Source organism: Papio anubis, chromosome 15 (assembly GCF_008728515.1).
Source record: "Papio anubis isolate 15944 chromosome 15, Panubis1.0, whole genome shotgun sequence".
Classification (NCBI taxonomy): Eukaryota; Metazoa; Chordata; class Mammalia; order Primates; family Cercopithecidae; genus Papio; species Papio anubis.
The window spans coordinates 12398017-12414818 of NC_044990.1; the positions used below are offsets into that span (position 1 = coordinate 12398017).

The 16802-nt window shown below is 37.9% G+C and overlaps 1 protein-coding gene across 2 annotated transcripts in view; it reads right to left on the minus strand.

Moving 5' to 3' along the window:
- STARD13 (StAR related lipid transfer domain containing 13) overlaps positions 1-16802 on the minus strand; it is a 553194-nt gene that overhangs the window by 425932 nt on the left and 110460 nt on the right. The window contains exon 1 of one of the 2 annotated variants that reach the window (XM_021929381.2): positions 8896-9751. The exons of the other annotated variant lie outside the window; for it this stretch is intronic. Within the exon in view, the coding sequence (XP_021785073.2) occupies positions 8896-8946 (51 nt within the window). The 5' untranslated portion in view covers positions 8947-9751. Of the gene's footprint in view, positions 1-8895; positions 9752-16802 lie in introns of those variants that run through there. 2 annotated transcript variants of the gene reach the window in all.

Here is a 16802-nt window from a genome sequence, read left to right on the forward strand (position 1 = left end):
CAGTGGTCCTGTAAGACAATTACTGTATTTCCACATAAAACTGGGTCAAGGAAGTACAAGTGGTTCTTGTGGATCAGATAGGCACCTTCCAGGTGACGAAATCAGCCAAGAAAATTTCTCCAAAGGGGCTGGGGCAATGGGACCCCAACAGAAAGAACCTGGGTGAGGCGAATATATCAGTCGCCCATGGCTAAATGTTGGCTGAAGTCCTAAGTGGCCAGTGGGAAAAAGGCCAATCTGAGAATTGTGTCACTGGAGATTCCAGACAAAGGAACATAAAGACGTACTTTTAGAATCAGTCAAAGCCCCAAGAATGCCAGTTCCAGATTGTTAGAGTAGTGACCATGTAAACCTGGGTCTTTTCCCCCAGTCTTTTCTACATGGTAAGAACCTGGAGGATGAGACACTGCAGGTAGCAGACTGGGTGAGGAGCAATAGAGCAAGATAGGAAAGCAAAAGAGAAGCCAACCGCCACAGGCCTCTCTGCCCATAGCAGGCCTTAGCAGTGGGAAGCAGCTTTAAATTAGGTAAGATTATGAAGCTATGTGATTATAAATGGTCTGAAAGTTCTGCATATTTAAATGAAACTGTTCTTGTGCCAAAAGGTAACCAGAGGATGTTTTATTTTAAAATGATTGGAAATGCTATGGCACCCACCTGAGAAATCATTCAAAGTAGAGAAGAAATATTCCTTGCACATATTTGAAGGAACAACAAAAAGAAAAAACAAAGCTCTTTTTTTGCTGTTGTTCACCTATCAAGTTGTTTACATTCAATAAAGTTATTACATCTGGTAAATAAGTGGATTTATGCTTATATAAATTGAAAAGGCTAGGAAGTACATGGCAAGATCACATGCAAATTTAAACCAAAGCCTTTGCTTACAATTTCCTCATATTTAGTGTCAAAAAAACTTTCAAACACCTGAGCACCTCTTCCATGGAGACCTCCCCAGCCACCCTGATCATGACTGTGAAGACTGGATATAAAGCTCTACGCACATGTTCAGCTCTTAACAAATGCTGAATGTTATTATGCTCTTCTCTGCTCTCATAGCACACGTCGTCATAAGGTGTTTCCCATTACATGAATGTGCCTCTTTTCTTCAATTACTCTCAAAGTTCCTAGAAAGGAAGGACATCTCTTATACTTACTTTATGTTCATCAGAAGACTGGTCAGAACTTTGTGCTTAGGATTTTTCAAAAGTAACTGACAACTAATCAATAAATAGAGGTAAGTGGAGTGATGATATCACAATAGGAATGCTCTGGGGCAAGCAAGAAAAGTCTATTAGCAACCCTGAAATCACTCTTTTTGTTAGCTGGGTGTACTTTTCACTTTTTCTACAGTCTCAGATTTCTCATCAATAGAATGTCTATTTTATGTCCTACAGTCTCCTACCATAAAATATTAGGCCTTTACAAATTATATTATTTTGAGTTATCAGACCTTTAGAGTATCTTCTTTGGCATGGTGTTCAAGCTCAGTGACAGCCACATGAACTAACTGGATGACGCACTGCTCTGTGTCAAGTTTCCTCTATGCAGTTTAAGAATGTTATGCACCAGACAGGGAAAATAGTTGAAGAAGTAGGACAGAAAGAAGTGTGTATTTTCTGTCTGGTTTTAAATGTAATTCAACAGGTAGCCATTGGAATTCAACATTTTTAAAAAGGTTTTTTGTTTATCAAATATTTCATTTAGTCATGTAATCCTTGTTTTAAAGATATTTGAAACCACAGGCTGTTTTTTCATACGTGTATTTTGTGATCATGTACAATATTAAGCAGGAGAAAAGGAACCTTTTCTAATATATTTTTATATATAGAATACATGGTGGAAACACTATTACAATTATTATAGAACATTTCAGTAGCCTTTGGATATATTTACCTTCTTCTTAATTTAAGTGTCTAGTATAAGCACTATGAGATTAACGATTGTGCCTGGTTTAACATTATTTTATAAAAACGTATTTTCCTTTTACCAGTCAAGTTATGGTTATCTACCATCCAAACTATTCATGACAAATGAAACATTAATCCCAAAGATGAAAAGTAGAACAAATGAAAATGTACCGTTTTCTTGATGAAAGAAGATGTTATGTCCAAATTCTGGACATAATAAAAGGAGAACTGGGCTGGGTGCAGTGGCTCATGCCTGTAATCCCAGCACTTTGGGAGGCCGAGGCAGGCAGATCACCTGAGGTCAGGAGTTCGAGACCAGCCTGGCCAAGATGGTGAAACCCCATCTCTATTAAAAATACAAAAATTAGCCTGGTGTGGTTGTGTGTGCCTGTAATCCCAGCTACTCAGGAGGCTGAGGCTGGAGAATCGCTTGAACCCAGGAGACAGAGGCTGCAGTGAGCTGAGATCACACCATTGTGCTCCAGTCTGGGTGACAAGAGCAAAACTCCGTCTCAAAAAGAAAAAAAAAGGAGAACCAAAAGGGGTTTTCTTCATTACATAAATCTGAATACGACTCGCCAAAAATAAAAACAAAAGTGAAAAAAGCACTCACTGGAAATTTTAGCCCCAAGTCTTCATTTAAACTTATATTGATGATTTCAAAGAAGTTTAGAAGAGTTGCATACAAATATTCTTGAACTATAACAATTTCAGATCGATACAAGTAAGTAAAAGATATTTTGTGTTTTAAGTTTTATCACAGAGAATCAAAGGCAATCAATTAAAGATAAAATTCTATTTTAGTAACTTAAAAACACAACTTCCAGGAACAGATGAGAAACAAAAACATCAATTAATTATTTTGATTTTCAAAATAACTTAATTATATTAATTAGAGATATAACAAAGGCCTGCTTCAAAGGAGGAGAAAGTTCTTAAAACATATTGGTTGTTTTGCACCAAGGTCAACTTTATTTTGAACATAAAAAACTTACATTCTTTCTCTTATCACAAAAGCTGAAGTAAATATGTTCTAGTCCTCAAATGTGACTATTTTTGTTTTGGGGATAAAGGGAAATTTGCACCCTTATTTATGGCTTCTTGTTTCTTTACAATAACCCCATTCAGGGAAATAAAAGGCACATTTGTTTTACTGATTCCATCTAAGCACATTATAAAAGGCGAGATGACAGTCCAAAAATCTATACTTAAGTTATTGGAATGGAAGAGGACTGAGTGATCCCTTATAGAACACACAGATGTCAGACTTAACACCCCAGCTAGTCCTCATGATGATCTGGAATAAGAGCATCGGTGATTTTGGGGACATGAATAGAGCTGGGTTACGGGAAAGCTACTCTAGATGTGACATTTCATTTTCTGTGTGTGCATGTAAATAAATTAAATATATAGGATTGTTAATCCTCAGTGATACAGTTAAGAGTACTGAAGATTCAAAGGTTGAAGATAAAACGGTAAGACGGTGAAGCAAAACAGAAATGGAAAATAAGACAACTAAATAGTATTGGCCGTTATTTAACATGCCATTACATCATATGTATTTTTAAAGCCAGGAATTTATAAAATTTAGTGTAACATAATTTGGACTGTTTTATTATCAATAACTGTAAGAAACTTTTTAACTGTTCCAAGCTGCATTTGTTTATTCTATAAGTTAGGAAAATGAAAATGAATAAAAAATAATAAAGAAAATGAAGCTCAGGAAATAAGAGTATTTGATTCTGAAATATATTTTCCTATCATGGGAGAGTCTCCTGAATCTGAGATGTTGTAATATTACTCAGTCCATATTTACTGCATAATGATTATGCTCTCTTGGTAGGATAAAAATTAGACAAACATTAGAGATGCATATGAGTTGACATAATAAAAACAGAAGCCAATGTCTTATATTCAAGGGGTTTACAACTCTCTCTGGGCTAGCACAATCTGAAAAGCAGGATTAAAAGGGAAAAACTAGTAGATACCTCTTTTAATGAACACTCAACTATAAAACACGGTTTTCCTCTTTAAAGAAAGAAGAAATTGCTTCTGCCAGCTTATGGAACAGAACTTCCCTGTGATGTCTGATGACAGCCTACCCTCCAATCTCTGTAAAAGTCACACTAATTATTAATACACTGGAGCAGAGTTCAGGTTCCATTTTGTCATACAGTCTTAGCGAAACTGCCTCATTATATTGTTCTATTGGTTAGTAACAAAATTCCCTTGCTATTCATATTAGAGCTGCTTTATATTAAATTTTATTCTACATTAAATAAACTTTTTAATCAGATTTTCTTTTAGGTTATTTTATCATATCATAAAATTTTATTTTAGGTTATAAAAACAATTTCAGGATTCATTAAATAGCAGGCAGAGAGCAAATACCACGACTTGAACACTACAGATGAGAAAACTTTCAGAACAGTTCTGATCATGGCTTTCAATAAAATGAATAAGTTGTTTACATAGCTGTGAGACAGGTTATTGTTTCACTGGTTTTGCATCCTAGTGCAGCGTTCAGCATTTAGTGGGAGTCCAGTCAATGTTTACTGAATAAAACAAACTAAGTGATGAGCAGAAATCTGGAAATGTTGTGGCTTCCTAAATACTGCTGCTATGCAGACAAGTTATGACTAACATTGCCCCTTGAAGTTAAAACTGTTTTTTTGTATAATTTTAAAAACAATAAAGAACCCATTATGTATCAGACATTTTACAAACAAACTTTTTAAAACCCAGTCTTGGCAAGTAGATATCTTATTTGACACTTTAGGGAAACTGAGGCTCAGAAAAGTTAAATAACTTGCTCAATTACACCCATGTAGAAAGTGAGGGGTCTTGGATTAAATCCTGATCATTCGATCTTTCTACAGTACACTCACAGACCTGTGGGCAATGTTTTATATAATCATTCCTTGAAATTATGGTAAAAAATCAAATCCACTCTTGGGCCGGGAAGTATGTATTTCTTTACTGGCACCAAAAAAAAAAAAAAAAAAAGAAAAGAAAAGAAAAGATATATTTCTTCTTGTCTGACTGGAACATATGCTTGTATTTTAAGAGCACCAAAGGTGACAGACTGAATTTACAGCTACAGCATAGTCATGTTTGGCTTGCCTGGAAACAGAACTATCCTCATCTCTCAGCAAAAGGAACAGAGGGTGCTTCCCCATACAGAAGACAGAGTCAGGACAACTCTAAAGAGAACTAGGGCATTGCCTAGGAACCCATCTGTGGCAAGGGGCTATCACCACCAGGAGGTCCCACAAACACCTCCAAGTAAGACGGAAAGTCACTTCCATGTCTTCTGTGTTGTTTCTGATGTTTAGAAACAAAAACTAGTGACACTAGTTCAGAAAAAAGAGCCTATCTTTATTATCATCAAGACTCTCAGATGATGAGGGTTTTTTAAAAAAATAGACCCCACCTCTGAACTGTGCAGAACTAGGGAAATCTGAGTAAAATACAAAAAGGATCTTGAGAGGGCAAGATCCCAAAGAAGGGTGCAGAGAAGTCTGCCCATATTTGACTCTTTTCCCCTTACCGTATTCAACAATTTGGAAGTTGTTTCAAAGGCTGAGAAGTTACACAGATAATGGCAACTAAGAAGCAGACAAGCTGAGAAGAGCTTCCTTTCAGGAGTCCACGAGCCGAGAAAATAAAAATGGGAGTTCAGGGCCCACCAAAGAGGGAAGGCCTGACACCTCGGCTTTCAGCTGGGACACAGAAAGGACCACCCCCAAGAGTAAGAACGAACCTGAAATAGGCCAGACCTAACAAAGTCTGAAAACCAGTTTGAAATAATCTCCCTTCCATATTAGATTAAGTTAGATTAAGGTGCTCTGTCCTTAGCCTAGCTTCCTAACAGAGGCAAAAGTAAATCTTTTATAGAAGAAAAAACACCACTCAGAGCCCAGTTTTTTTTGTTTTTGTTTTTGTTTTTCATAAACAAAGACAACATTTCATAAAGAATTTCTGGGCATATCAGGAAACAGAAGCAAAAGATAATGGAAACAAGATCCACAGATGATCCAAATATTGGAGTGCAGTGTTACAATCTCGGCTCACTGCAAGCTCCGCCTCCTGGGTTCACGCCATTCTCCTGCCTCAGTCTCCCGAGTAGCTGGGACTACAGGTGCCCACCACCATGGTGGGCTAATTTTTTGTATTTTTAGTGGAGACGGGGTTTCACCATGTTAGCCAGGATGGTCTCGATCTCCTGACCTTGTGATCTGCCTGCCTCAGCCTCCCAAAGTGCTAGGATTATAGGCGTGAGCCACTGCGTCCGGCCTTGAATTTATTAATACTAGAGATGCAGAATCTATACATAAGAAAATTGTAGAACTGAAATAAAATGATTCAACAAACTTAAACTAAAAAAATACACTTAGAATAAAAACCATGAAATGTGTAGGAAGAAACTTAATGTATGTGCAATACTTGTATGCGCAATACTTGTATGCTGAAAATTACAAACAGAAATTAAAGATCAAAATAAAAGGAGACATATGCCATGTTCATAGATTGGAAAACTCAGTATTTTTAAGATGTCAATTCTCTCCAAGTTGATGAATAAATTTAACAGAATCCCATTCAAAATCCCAGCAAACGTTTTTAGAAATTGAAATGACAATTTAAAAATTTATATTAAAATGCAAAGGACTTAGAATGGCTAAAGTAATTTTGAGGAAAAAAATACTTTCACTATCTGATTTTGAGACGTATAAAGCTACAGTAATCAATACCGTGTAGGACTGGGTTAAGAACAGATATATTTATCCACGGAATTGAATAGAATAGAAATTCAGAAGATCGGTAGATTTTTAATAAAGGTGCCAAGGTAATTCAATGAAGAAAATGATATTTTTAACGGATGCTACTAGAATAACAGGATTTCCATTTTGAAAAATATGACTATCAACCATTATTGTGCCACACTAAAAATTAAGCGGATCATAAACATAAATAAGATATATTGTGAATCTTAGAAATGAGAGGATTTTATGAACAGCTTTATGCTAATGAATATTTGGATATGTACAAATCCCTAGAAAAATACAACTTACAAACAAAAGTTGCTCTTTAAAAGATACTATTAAGAACATGAAAAAGCAGGCCACAGACTGGTAGAAAAATATTCACGACGTATACTTCTGACAAAAAAGGAGTCTCAAAAAAAAAAAAAAAAAAAAGGCATACGCATAGTATGTAAATAACTTCTACAACTCAATTACAAACAACTTAGTTTTAAAATACGCAAAAGTTTTGAAAATATACCCACTTAATGGCTAAAACTAAAGACTAAAAGTAGTAAGTGTTGGCATTTGATAAAAAGACCTGTCACCCTTTTAAACTATAGTAGTTCCCCCTTAGCCTCAGGGGTATGTTCCGAGAACCTAGTGGATGCCTGAAACTTCAGAGAATACCCTACCCTAAATATATTATGCACGAATTTCTTTTTATTTCTTCATAATTTCACAGATAGAAGACTGATTCTTACCAACCACTTGGTTCCTAGTGACCTTAGGAGATTCTTTAAGGCAAGAACTTTCACCTTTCCAGTTAAAAGAAGCACTTTAAGGCTTCTTTTGGCATATCGAAATTGCCAGTATCACTACTATTGGGCCTTGGAGACATTAAGAAAAATAAAGGTTACTTGAATCCAAGCTCGTTGATATGGTGATAGGTGATAACCGTGATAGTGGATGCTGAACAAAGGGAGGACACACGTTCTGGGAGGCACAGAGAGGGGCAGCATGAGATTTCATCACACTACTTACAACTTCTAGCAATTCAAAATTTGTATTTCTGAAATTTTCCATTGAATATTTTTGGACCTCGGTTGACAGTGGGTAACTGAAACTATGGAAAGCAAAACCATGTATAAAGGGGACTACTATACAAGGATGTTTGATGAGTGCCGACACAAATAGATTTGATGGTGGGAATAAACGAAAATTCTTGGCTTATGCTCACAATTCTTTTTTCAATAAAGTGTGAGGCAAAGTCATTAGTTGAGGAGGAAGTTGATAATTTGAGGAGGAAAAAGAATGAGATATTTGGATTACAGAAGGAAAGGGTAAAGTCAGTACAGCAAAGGAGTAGGAGAGCTGATCAATATGCAGAGCCAATTTAGGTGTGAGATCACACTAGTCCCCCCAACAGTTACCAGGCTGGGCCCAAGCTCAGAAAAGACAAACGCACGCAGGGGTTCATCCATGGTTTGAGTTTTGCCGGGCAAGTGCTAAAAGTGAGGGGTAAGAGTTGAAGATATTTGCAAAGGAGTCAATGCCACTATTTCTGAATATATGTGTATTCTTTAAACTGTGAAGAGCTATGTTAGTGTAACTTAATAGTATAATGGTAGCAAAATGAAGCAATCCCTCAATTTAAGGTTGTTTATATACAATATAGACAAAGATGGGAAAGTCGAAAAAAAAGTAAGCAACTCAATGGGGTATAGCCAAAGCTGAAGTATGCAATGATGAAATAAACTGATTCTTTATTCCACACATTTGATTTTAGGGTCTAAAAGCTATTTTGCAATCTTCCAGATCACTCTTCCAAGATTACAGCTTCAGCTCTGACCTCTTTCACGTTTTCTAGTATCTTCCAACATTTTCCCCTTTTCTTCCCCTTTGGGTATCTTGCCTCCTTCTTGCCCCATTTCTGACCAATCTTTAATGATATTGCAATATCCCCTTAGCTTTTACATAAACAGATGCCATGGTACTCCTCACGTCACAGCAGTGTTCTTTCCACTACCAACTACCAAGGCTATCTAAAGGTTTTAGCAAAAAATAATGAAATACACTTATTTGGCAATTTCGGACAATCTTTCTTATATCATCCGGTCCACTGCTGTTTCTTTCAAAACATCTACTTGAATGCCTGTATTCCTTTCCCTCTGACTTTTACAAGTATTGTTTTTATATAGGCCATGGACTGCAAAGAGCTCTGAAATCCAGATAAAAGTGTTTACCAAGGCTGAAGAAATTTTCCAGGAGAACTGAGCACTTTGCACAGCTGACATTTTTAGAATTAGTTTAAAATTAAACAGGGCGGATGCACACTCATCCAGATTTTAATTCTGCAACACACTTGGTTGTTTCCTTGCAGCATCTAAAAACAAAGCCAACGCACTTTCAGAAACTACTATGGTCGTCTAAAATTTAAAAGTGAAAAAGTGACAAAATTTTCCTTTGTAACACATCTGCACAAGAGGCTTTCCTTTAGTTAAATGTGATGAAAGACCAAGGCCACACCACAAAACACAGAATATAAAACTGTGTATTGACAAAAATTAAAAACTGACACAACTCCCTAAGAAAATCGTTTCCTAAAAAAGTTTAAAAAACACGAAGACGTGCTTTCTTAAATAATTTTAAAATCTTTTTGGTTCCACACGAATAGTCTATTTGTCTGTGTGCCCTTTTTATTCCTTTTGACACCCCTACCTTCTCGGAATAAACACTTAAAGATGAACAGACCGGGGGATCAAGCCGGTTCACTAAGATTTAGAGGGGAAGGCTGGTCCATCTTAGTACTGAGACCGCACCCAGACTGCACTTGGATCGCTAAGGACTAAGAAAAAAGTACAGATCCAGTTTTGCCTCTTATACCATTAACTTTCCACAAAGCCTTCCAGAAACCTGACGCACAGCCAGAACCCAAACCCCGTGGGCGGGATTAAAAACAAAACCCATTACGCCACCATTGCTGCCCTACCCGCCTAGCAAACGTACAAAGATGGAAAAAGACGTACACGCCCGCGGCACCTACGTCCCCAAAGTGCGCAAGCGCATGGCAAGACCCCGCCCCTCGCGCTCCCACCAAGACGAGGCGCGCGCACCAGCAACTAGGGCCCGCTGGCGTCGCCCCGGGCTTCCGCTCCGAGGCCCGTCGGTCGCCGTTCGGTTCCGGTTCTGGCCACGCCCTCACGCGGGAACCCTCCAGAAGTCTTAATATCCGGGACCAGAGGCTAGTTGCGGCGCGCATTTCCGGCAACGAGCGCAAAGGAAGGGATCCGGTGACGCCTCTTCCCGTCTCCCCAGCGGCCCAGGCTCTGGCTCTCGGTGCGGCAGCGCCATCTGGTGCCCAGTCTCCCGCCACCCGCGAGGTGGCACGCGCTCTTCTCTCGGAACCTTCCAGAGAAACCGCGGCCCCTGCTTTCCTTTCTCCCGCCCTGGATGGGGAGGGACCGGAGTCTCCGCCCCGCCGAGTTCCCGCGCGGGAGGGACTTTGCGGCGACTCTGAAGCGGAAGCTGCTTGTAGGAGCAGCTTTACAAACCCAAAATGGAGCGGAAACTGGGTTCTTTCTCTAGTTTTAAGTCCAGAAGAAACGGTTTCCTTTTATTTTTTGCTTCCTTATGCGTTGTTGCTGGGTCATTCCCAGTCTTCCCCATATCAGTTCTTTAATCTGTGAGGACTGGGACCCTGTATTAATTGCCGAGTAGGAAGATGGCACTAGCTTTGTGGCTTACATTGGCCTCTGCTGTAAAAGCTTTTGTTTCCTTTCGCCTATTAAAGCGCTGTTGTAAACGCCTGCTGTGTATGTGTTAGGAACCCATCGAGAAGCAGAATGTAGTAATTTGCTTTAAAATAGGCCATGGAAGTTTCAGAAAGGTAGCCTCCGAAATGCTCAGACTAAATGTAGTTTCGTTTGCATGTCATGTTTCTTTTAGATAATAAGAGAAAGGAAAAATAATTCCCCCAAAGTTAGCAAAATCAACACATTTTCCTTTAATGAGTTTTTTGTAAACCTAGATTTTCCTGTAAGCTTGGAGTACTGTTACTTTCAGTGTTTCATTGGAATGGTGCTGCGGATGTCAAAATACATAGTGAAACAAATTTCCTTTAGATTTTAGGTAGCACATGTTAACTTCGCTCTTTGATTGTGTTTCTCCTATGATAGTGGTTCTCAAACTTGAGCAGGCATCCAGATTCTCTAGAAGGCTTGTTTAAACAGATTGCTGGGCCTCAACCCCAGAAATTATAACTGGGAGGGAAGGTCTGGGGATAGAGCTGGGTAAGTGTAGCTCTAATAAAATCTCAGGTGATTCTGATGCTATTGGTACTAGGACTACACCTGGAATAATTTAGAGTGCAGGATTGCTTTGTCAATAATGCTTTTTGCTATTATAGTAGAGAGACAGTACTAAATCATACTGGTGATACTAAGCCTGCACAAGTTAGTAGTCCTTTTGACTCCGTGGATGGGAAGTAGTAAACTAAACCCTAGAACCAGTAGAGAACTACATAAATGAAATTTCACAGATTAAAGCAGCCAGTTCATAGAAATGTATTCTGTATATGATCATGTGATAGAGGGTGCTGTAATACCAAGTATACTAAATATTTCAGTTATTATAAAGTAATTGTTCTTTAGCTGTTAAATTAGAAATGACTAAAATTAAGGACAAAGTAAACAAATATACTAATTTTACCCTTTGGAAGATGCCAGGTTTTTTCAGTCTTTCGCATTTCTTCAAGTTCCCTTGTTTTACAGAATTCTCTACCCCCAGCTCACTCCCTTCCCTACCATGTAATTTATAAATGTACACAGTGCTTACATTGTAAAAAATGATCATCTCAGATCTTGTCTCATCTTTTCAGCAGGACTTTTCTCAATTCTGTCAAAATCTGACTGTGCCACTGCCTTTACTGACACAGTAATTAAATCACAGTTATTAAAGTGTGCTGCACACTGTAACTCTTATGCTTGCTACAAATAGAAATACAGATATTGTTAGATAAGTTTATGTTTGTGATAATCAGTTTCTAAAATGTAGAAAGCAGTTGGTTTTCTGGTTCTCAGTTTTATTTAAATCACTGTTACTTTGTTTACTGGACTTAAGTTTCTCCCACTCTGCCCCTTACCCTGAATGAGCCTTCATGGAAAGAAGAAAAAAAGATTGATAACAATTGTTTTAAAACCATAGTATTTCCCTAATAGGCTAGTACCATGTATTTGGATAATTACTGAGGAATCCTTTAAATCAAGGAAAGGTGCATGGTTTTGTTTCGTTTTGGGGGTTTTTTGGGGTGGTGGTTTTTTCTGTTTTATTTTTTTGAGATGGAGTGTTGCTCTGTCGCCCAGGCTGGAGTGCAGTGACCCGATCTCAGCTCACTGCAACCTCTGCCTCCCGGGTTTAAGCAGTTCTCCTGCCTCAGCCTCCCTAGTAGCTGAGACTACAGGCGTGTGCCACCACACCCGGCTAATTTTTTGTATTATTTATTTTTTTTTTTGAGACGGGGTTTTGCTCTTGTTGCCCAGGCTGGAGTGCAATGGCGTGATCTCGGCTCACCACAACCTCCGCCTCCCGAGTTCAAGTGATTCTCCTGCCTCAGTCTTCCTGAATAGCTGGGATTACAGGCATGTGCCACCACTGCTGGCTAAAATTTTGTATGTTTTTTTTTAGTAGAGATGGGGTTTTTCCATGGTCATCAGGCTGGTCTTGAACTCCCGACCTCAGGTGATCCACCTGCCTTGGCCTCCCAAAGTGCTGGAATTACAGGTGTGAGCCACCGCACTCCGCCTAATTTTTTATATTTTTAGTAGAGACGGGGTTTCACGGTGTTAGCCAGGATGGTCTCGATCTCCTGACCTCGTGATTCGCCTGCCTCAGCCTCCCAAAGTGCTGAGGTTACAGGCGTGAGACACTGTGCCTGGCCCGAAAGGTGCATGTTCTTTGCCTCATTTTAAACCTGTCTTATAATAAAGTCACTAACGAAGCAGGCAGATAAGATGTACAGCACACTTCGTTAGTAATGCTACATTTCATATACCTGCTGTGTTTTGGGAGCATTATTGCTATCATTTGGTTTGTTGGATCCCTCCAAATCTCATGTTGAAATTTGATCCCTAGTGTTGGAGGTGGGGCTTAGTGGGAGATGTTTCAGGCATAGGGGTGGATCCCTGACACATGGCTTGGGTGCCCACCTAGTAATGATGAGTGAGTTCTCTGTTAGTTCCTGCCAGAGCTGGTTAAGAGCCTGGCACCTCCCTCCTATCGATTTTCTTGCTTCTCTGTCTTGCTTCCTCGCTTACCATGTGATCTCTTCACATGCAGGTTCCCCTTCCCCTTCACCTACGAGTGGAAACAGCCTGAGGCCCTCACCAGAAGCAGCTGCTGGTACCATGCTGCTTGTACAGCCTGTAGAGCTTTGAGCCAAGTAAACCTCTTTTCTTCCTAAATTACCCAGCCTTAGGTGTTCCTTTATAAAAAAAAAAAAAAAAAAATGGACTAAGACAATTATTAAACAACCTTATTCTGTTGACTAAAATAAGTATTTTATGACATTTATTTATCATGGCTGTTAACATTACAATTCATCCTGGCTAATTTCATCAGTAAACACTCTTATGAAATGATACTCTAGTTTACTTTCAACTGAGAATTGGTTGAATTTGATACAGTAATTAGATTAGGATTGCCACATCAGATTTTCTTTCAAAAATATTTCCTATTATTATGTGAAAGTCTCCTTTTCTGATTTTATTCTCTTATTTTCTAAGAACATAGTATGTAAGTAGATGTATAATGAATATTTGTGGCAAAAAGCATTTGTCTAAGAAGAAATAAGAAATAAATTGATTCAGCTGTTAAAGGTGTCTTAGAGCTTTTTGGCAGTATATTTGCTATAATGGATAGACTTATTAATACTTTTAATTTTAGCCTAATAGTACTAATAGTCACATTTTGACTAAGTATTGGACCAATTTTTCTTTTCTTTGTCATTCATTGGTATTTGCATCTCTGTAGCCTTTATACTGCCCTATTTTTGAGTTAACAGTTCTCAGACTTTCAAATCTTTTCGTTTGCCACATTTTAAATCTCAAACTACCTATAGTTTATACTAAGTTATTCTTTGGAAATACATTTGACTATTCTGCTAAACTCATTTTAATGACCATGCTGTTTTGTGATGAGCTAAATTTATTATTATGTTGTCAGATTAAGTATTATTATTATTATTTTTTGACGCAGTCTCACTGTGTCACCCAGGCTACAGTGCAGTGGCACAGTCTCCACTTTCTGCATCCTCCACCTCCTGGGCTCAAGTGGTTCTCCTGCCTCAGCCTCCTGAGTAGCTGGGATTACAGACAAGATTAATATTTTTTATTTGTAATCAATTTAAGTCTAATACATGTTCTAATGATAATTTTTATATTTCATATATGAATAAATTATAATCTTTTAAAGTGAGAGTATTGATGTAGATAATACATTTTTTAGAATAGCTCATTTTAAGCCCCTGATGCTTGATATGGATAAAATATTTTAAATGTTTAATAAAATGTTGAAATATATTTAAGTTTACTAATTTGAGCCCTGCCAATAATACTTTAGAAAATATAAAAATATAATAATACATTTATATGGCTTTTAAGTATTCACAAAAATAGTCATTTCCCAGCAGATGTTTTTCAGCTCTTATGATATAGTGTTTACTTATTCTTTTGGCCATGTATTGGTCAGAATTAGTCATTAACTTTACTAAACAAGTGGATTTAGTTTGTCAGCCTTGATGGTTGGGTTACACAGATGTATCTATTGTGTCAACCCCACTTTTTTAAATATGTTCCTATGCCAGATGAAATTTGATCCCTTTAAGCAAATTTCTATTAAACACTTTGTGTCAGTTTCAGTTTTGTCTCCCCAATAAACATTCCTACTGTACAAAATTTTACATATGTGTATTTACATATTTGTACTTTTTTCACAAATGTGGGAATTTAGGCTACTATGTTTGTAAAAATATGGGTAATTTTTCTTGAAGATAATTTTAAAAATTACAACAAAACAGGGCCCTGAGAAGAGGAGGTAAAATATATGGAAAAGCAAGTATATGTAGATAATTTTGTAATGTAACCTTGAGAGAAATATAGAAAACTGAGACAAAACAAGCCAAAGGAAAGCAATTGGAATGTGAAAGCTTTAGGGTAGAGCAGTGTTCTGCTGTGGTCATTTATGCCTTGGCATTAAGTTGTTTTGAATGAAAACAATGCATTTAGTCCGGCCAGGCGCGATGGCTCACGCCTGTAATCCCAGCACTTTGGGAGGCCGAGGCAGGCGGATCACGAGGTCAGGAGATCGAGACCATCCTGGCTAACACGGTGAAATCCCGTCTCTACTTAAAATACAAAAAAATGAGCTGGGCGTGGTGGCGGGCGCTTGTAGTACCAGCTACTCGGGAGGCTGAGGCAGGAGAATGGCGTGAACCCGGGAGGCGGAGCTTGCAGTGAGCCGAGATCATGCTGCTGCACTTTAGCCTGGGCGACAGAGCGAGATTCCATCTCAAAAAAAAAAGAAAAAAAGAAAAATAAATAAATGCAACAATGCATTTGGAAGGATTTTAAGAATATATCACAGTGCACTGGCATTTCTTCTTCAATTTTGCTAAGCTAAATAAGGTAACTGACTAATAAAACTTAAAAGCACTGTTTATTTCATGAGGATCCAAGAAAAAAATATTTCTTAACAATTTTTATTTATAAGAAGCAAAAACATATTCACAAGAATCTTATGTGATTAGTAGGTTAAGGAAATAAAACGTTTGTTAGGAAGAAGGAATACTAGTTATTGAACAATGCCAATTTTTTCTATTTAAAAATACTTAAAATGCCATTAGTTGATTTATTTAATGAACCATCAGCCTTTGTTTTAGATTCACTATAACTCTCCTCTCCTAAACCTGCTTTTCCTGTCAGGTCTTCAATATTTCATCCCTGCTTTCTTTTACAATATAGTTTTTGGGAATATAACTATCATGTTGATAAGTAATGCTAGGTGAAGGTAAAATTTAAAACAACTCCAATACCAGCCGGTGATATACCATAGAAAAATAAATGAGCCAAAAGTAGGGGAAGTAATTTTTTTTGGAGGAAGAAAACAGAAATGAGAACAAGAGGACATGGCAAACTCCTCAAAAACTGACCAAGTTCCTCTTCAGTCTTCTAACAGAATTTGGAAGATGTTCTTAGCATGCAACCGTTGGTTGAAAAAAAACCCAAATGTACAAGGGCCATCAGTTCTTAAAAGTGGAATAGTGCATAGAAAGCTTATTGACACAACATAGCAGTTTGATGAAATGGACTGAAGCCATTTCTGTGGAGTGGACTCATGCAGAATATGTGATGCCTGATTCACATGGATGAATTAATGATGTCACAGTTAGGGTGAAATATATGACCTAAACATTTTTGATGACAATTTCTGCTGGATGATGAGCAGAATCCTTATCAAGCAGTACCAAAATGTTGCAGTCATTAAGCATTCAGTCTAGATTCACTGCAGCAAGCAGAGCCACTAGTACCAAATGTTTGTGAAACCAATCAGAAAAGATATCCCTGATGCTCTATGCCTTTTTATTAGCATAATAATTTACTGGTAAGAAATTTACTCCTTGAAAACAACAAGGATGTAAGCTTTTGTCTGTCATAGCAAGGTTACCTTTACACATGCCTGCTGCATTAGCACATCCTGGAACAGTTATTCCGTCCTTAGCATCCTTAATTCCTATTGAAGCTGTCTCACCAACTGTAGTCAGTGTTTTTCTGGTGCAATAATGCCGAAACAGTCATGTTTCATCAGCATTACAGACCTGTCCCGGTATCAGAGTTTCATCCGTGATGACCTTGGTAACCTCATCAGTGAATTTCTACCTTGCTTCATGATCAGGAGATGGTTTATTACTACAAACCTTTAAAACCTTAATGTTGTGCTTTTTCTTAAATTTCTGCAACTAGCCTGTTGAATATTCACAGTTACCTTCCATTTTCAGTTCATCGTGATAGATCTTTGCAAGTTTCATGTTCAGCATACCATGAAGTGGCATGTTATTCACAGTGACACTGATGGTTCCATTCTTTCAATACATTCAAGT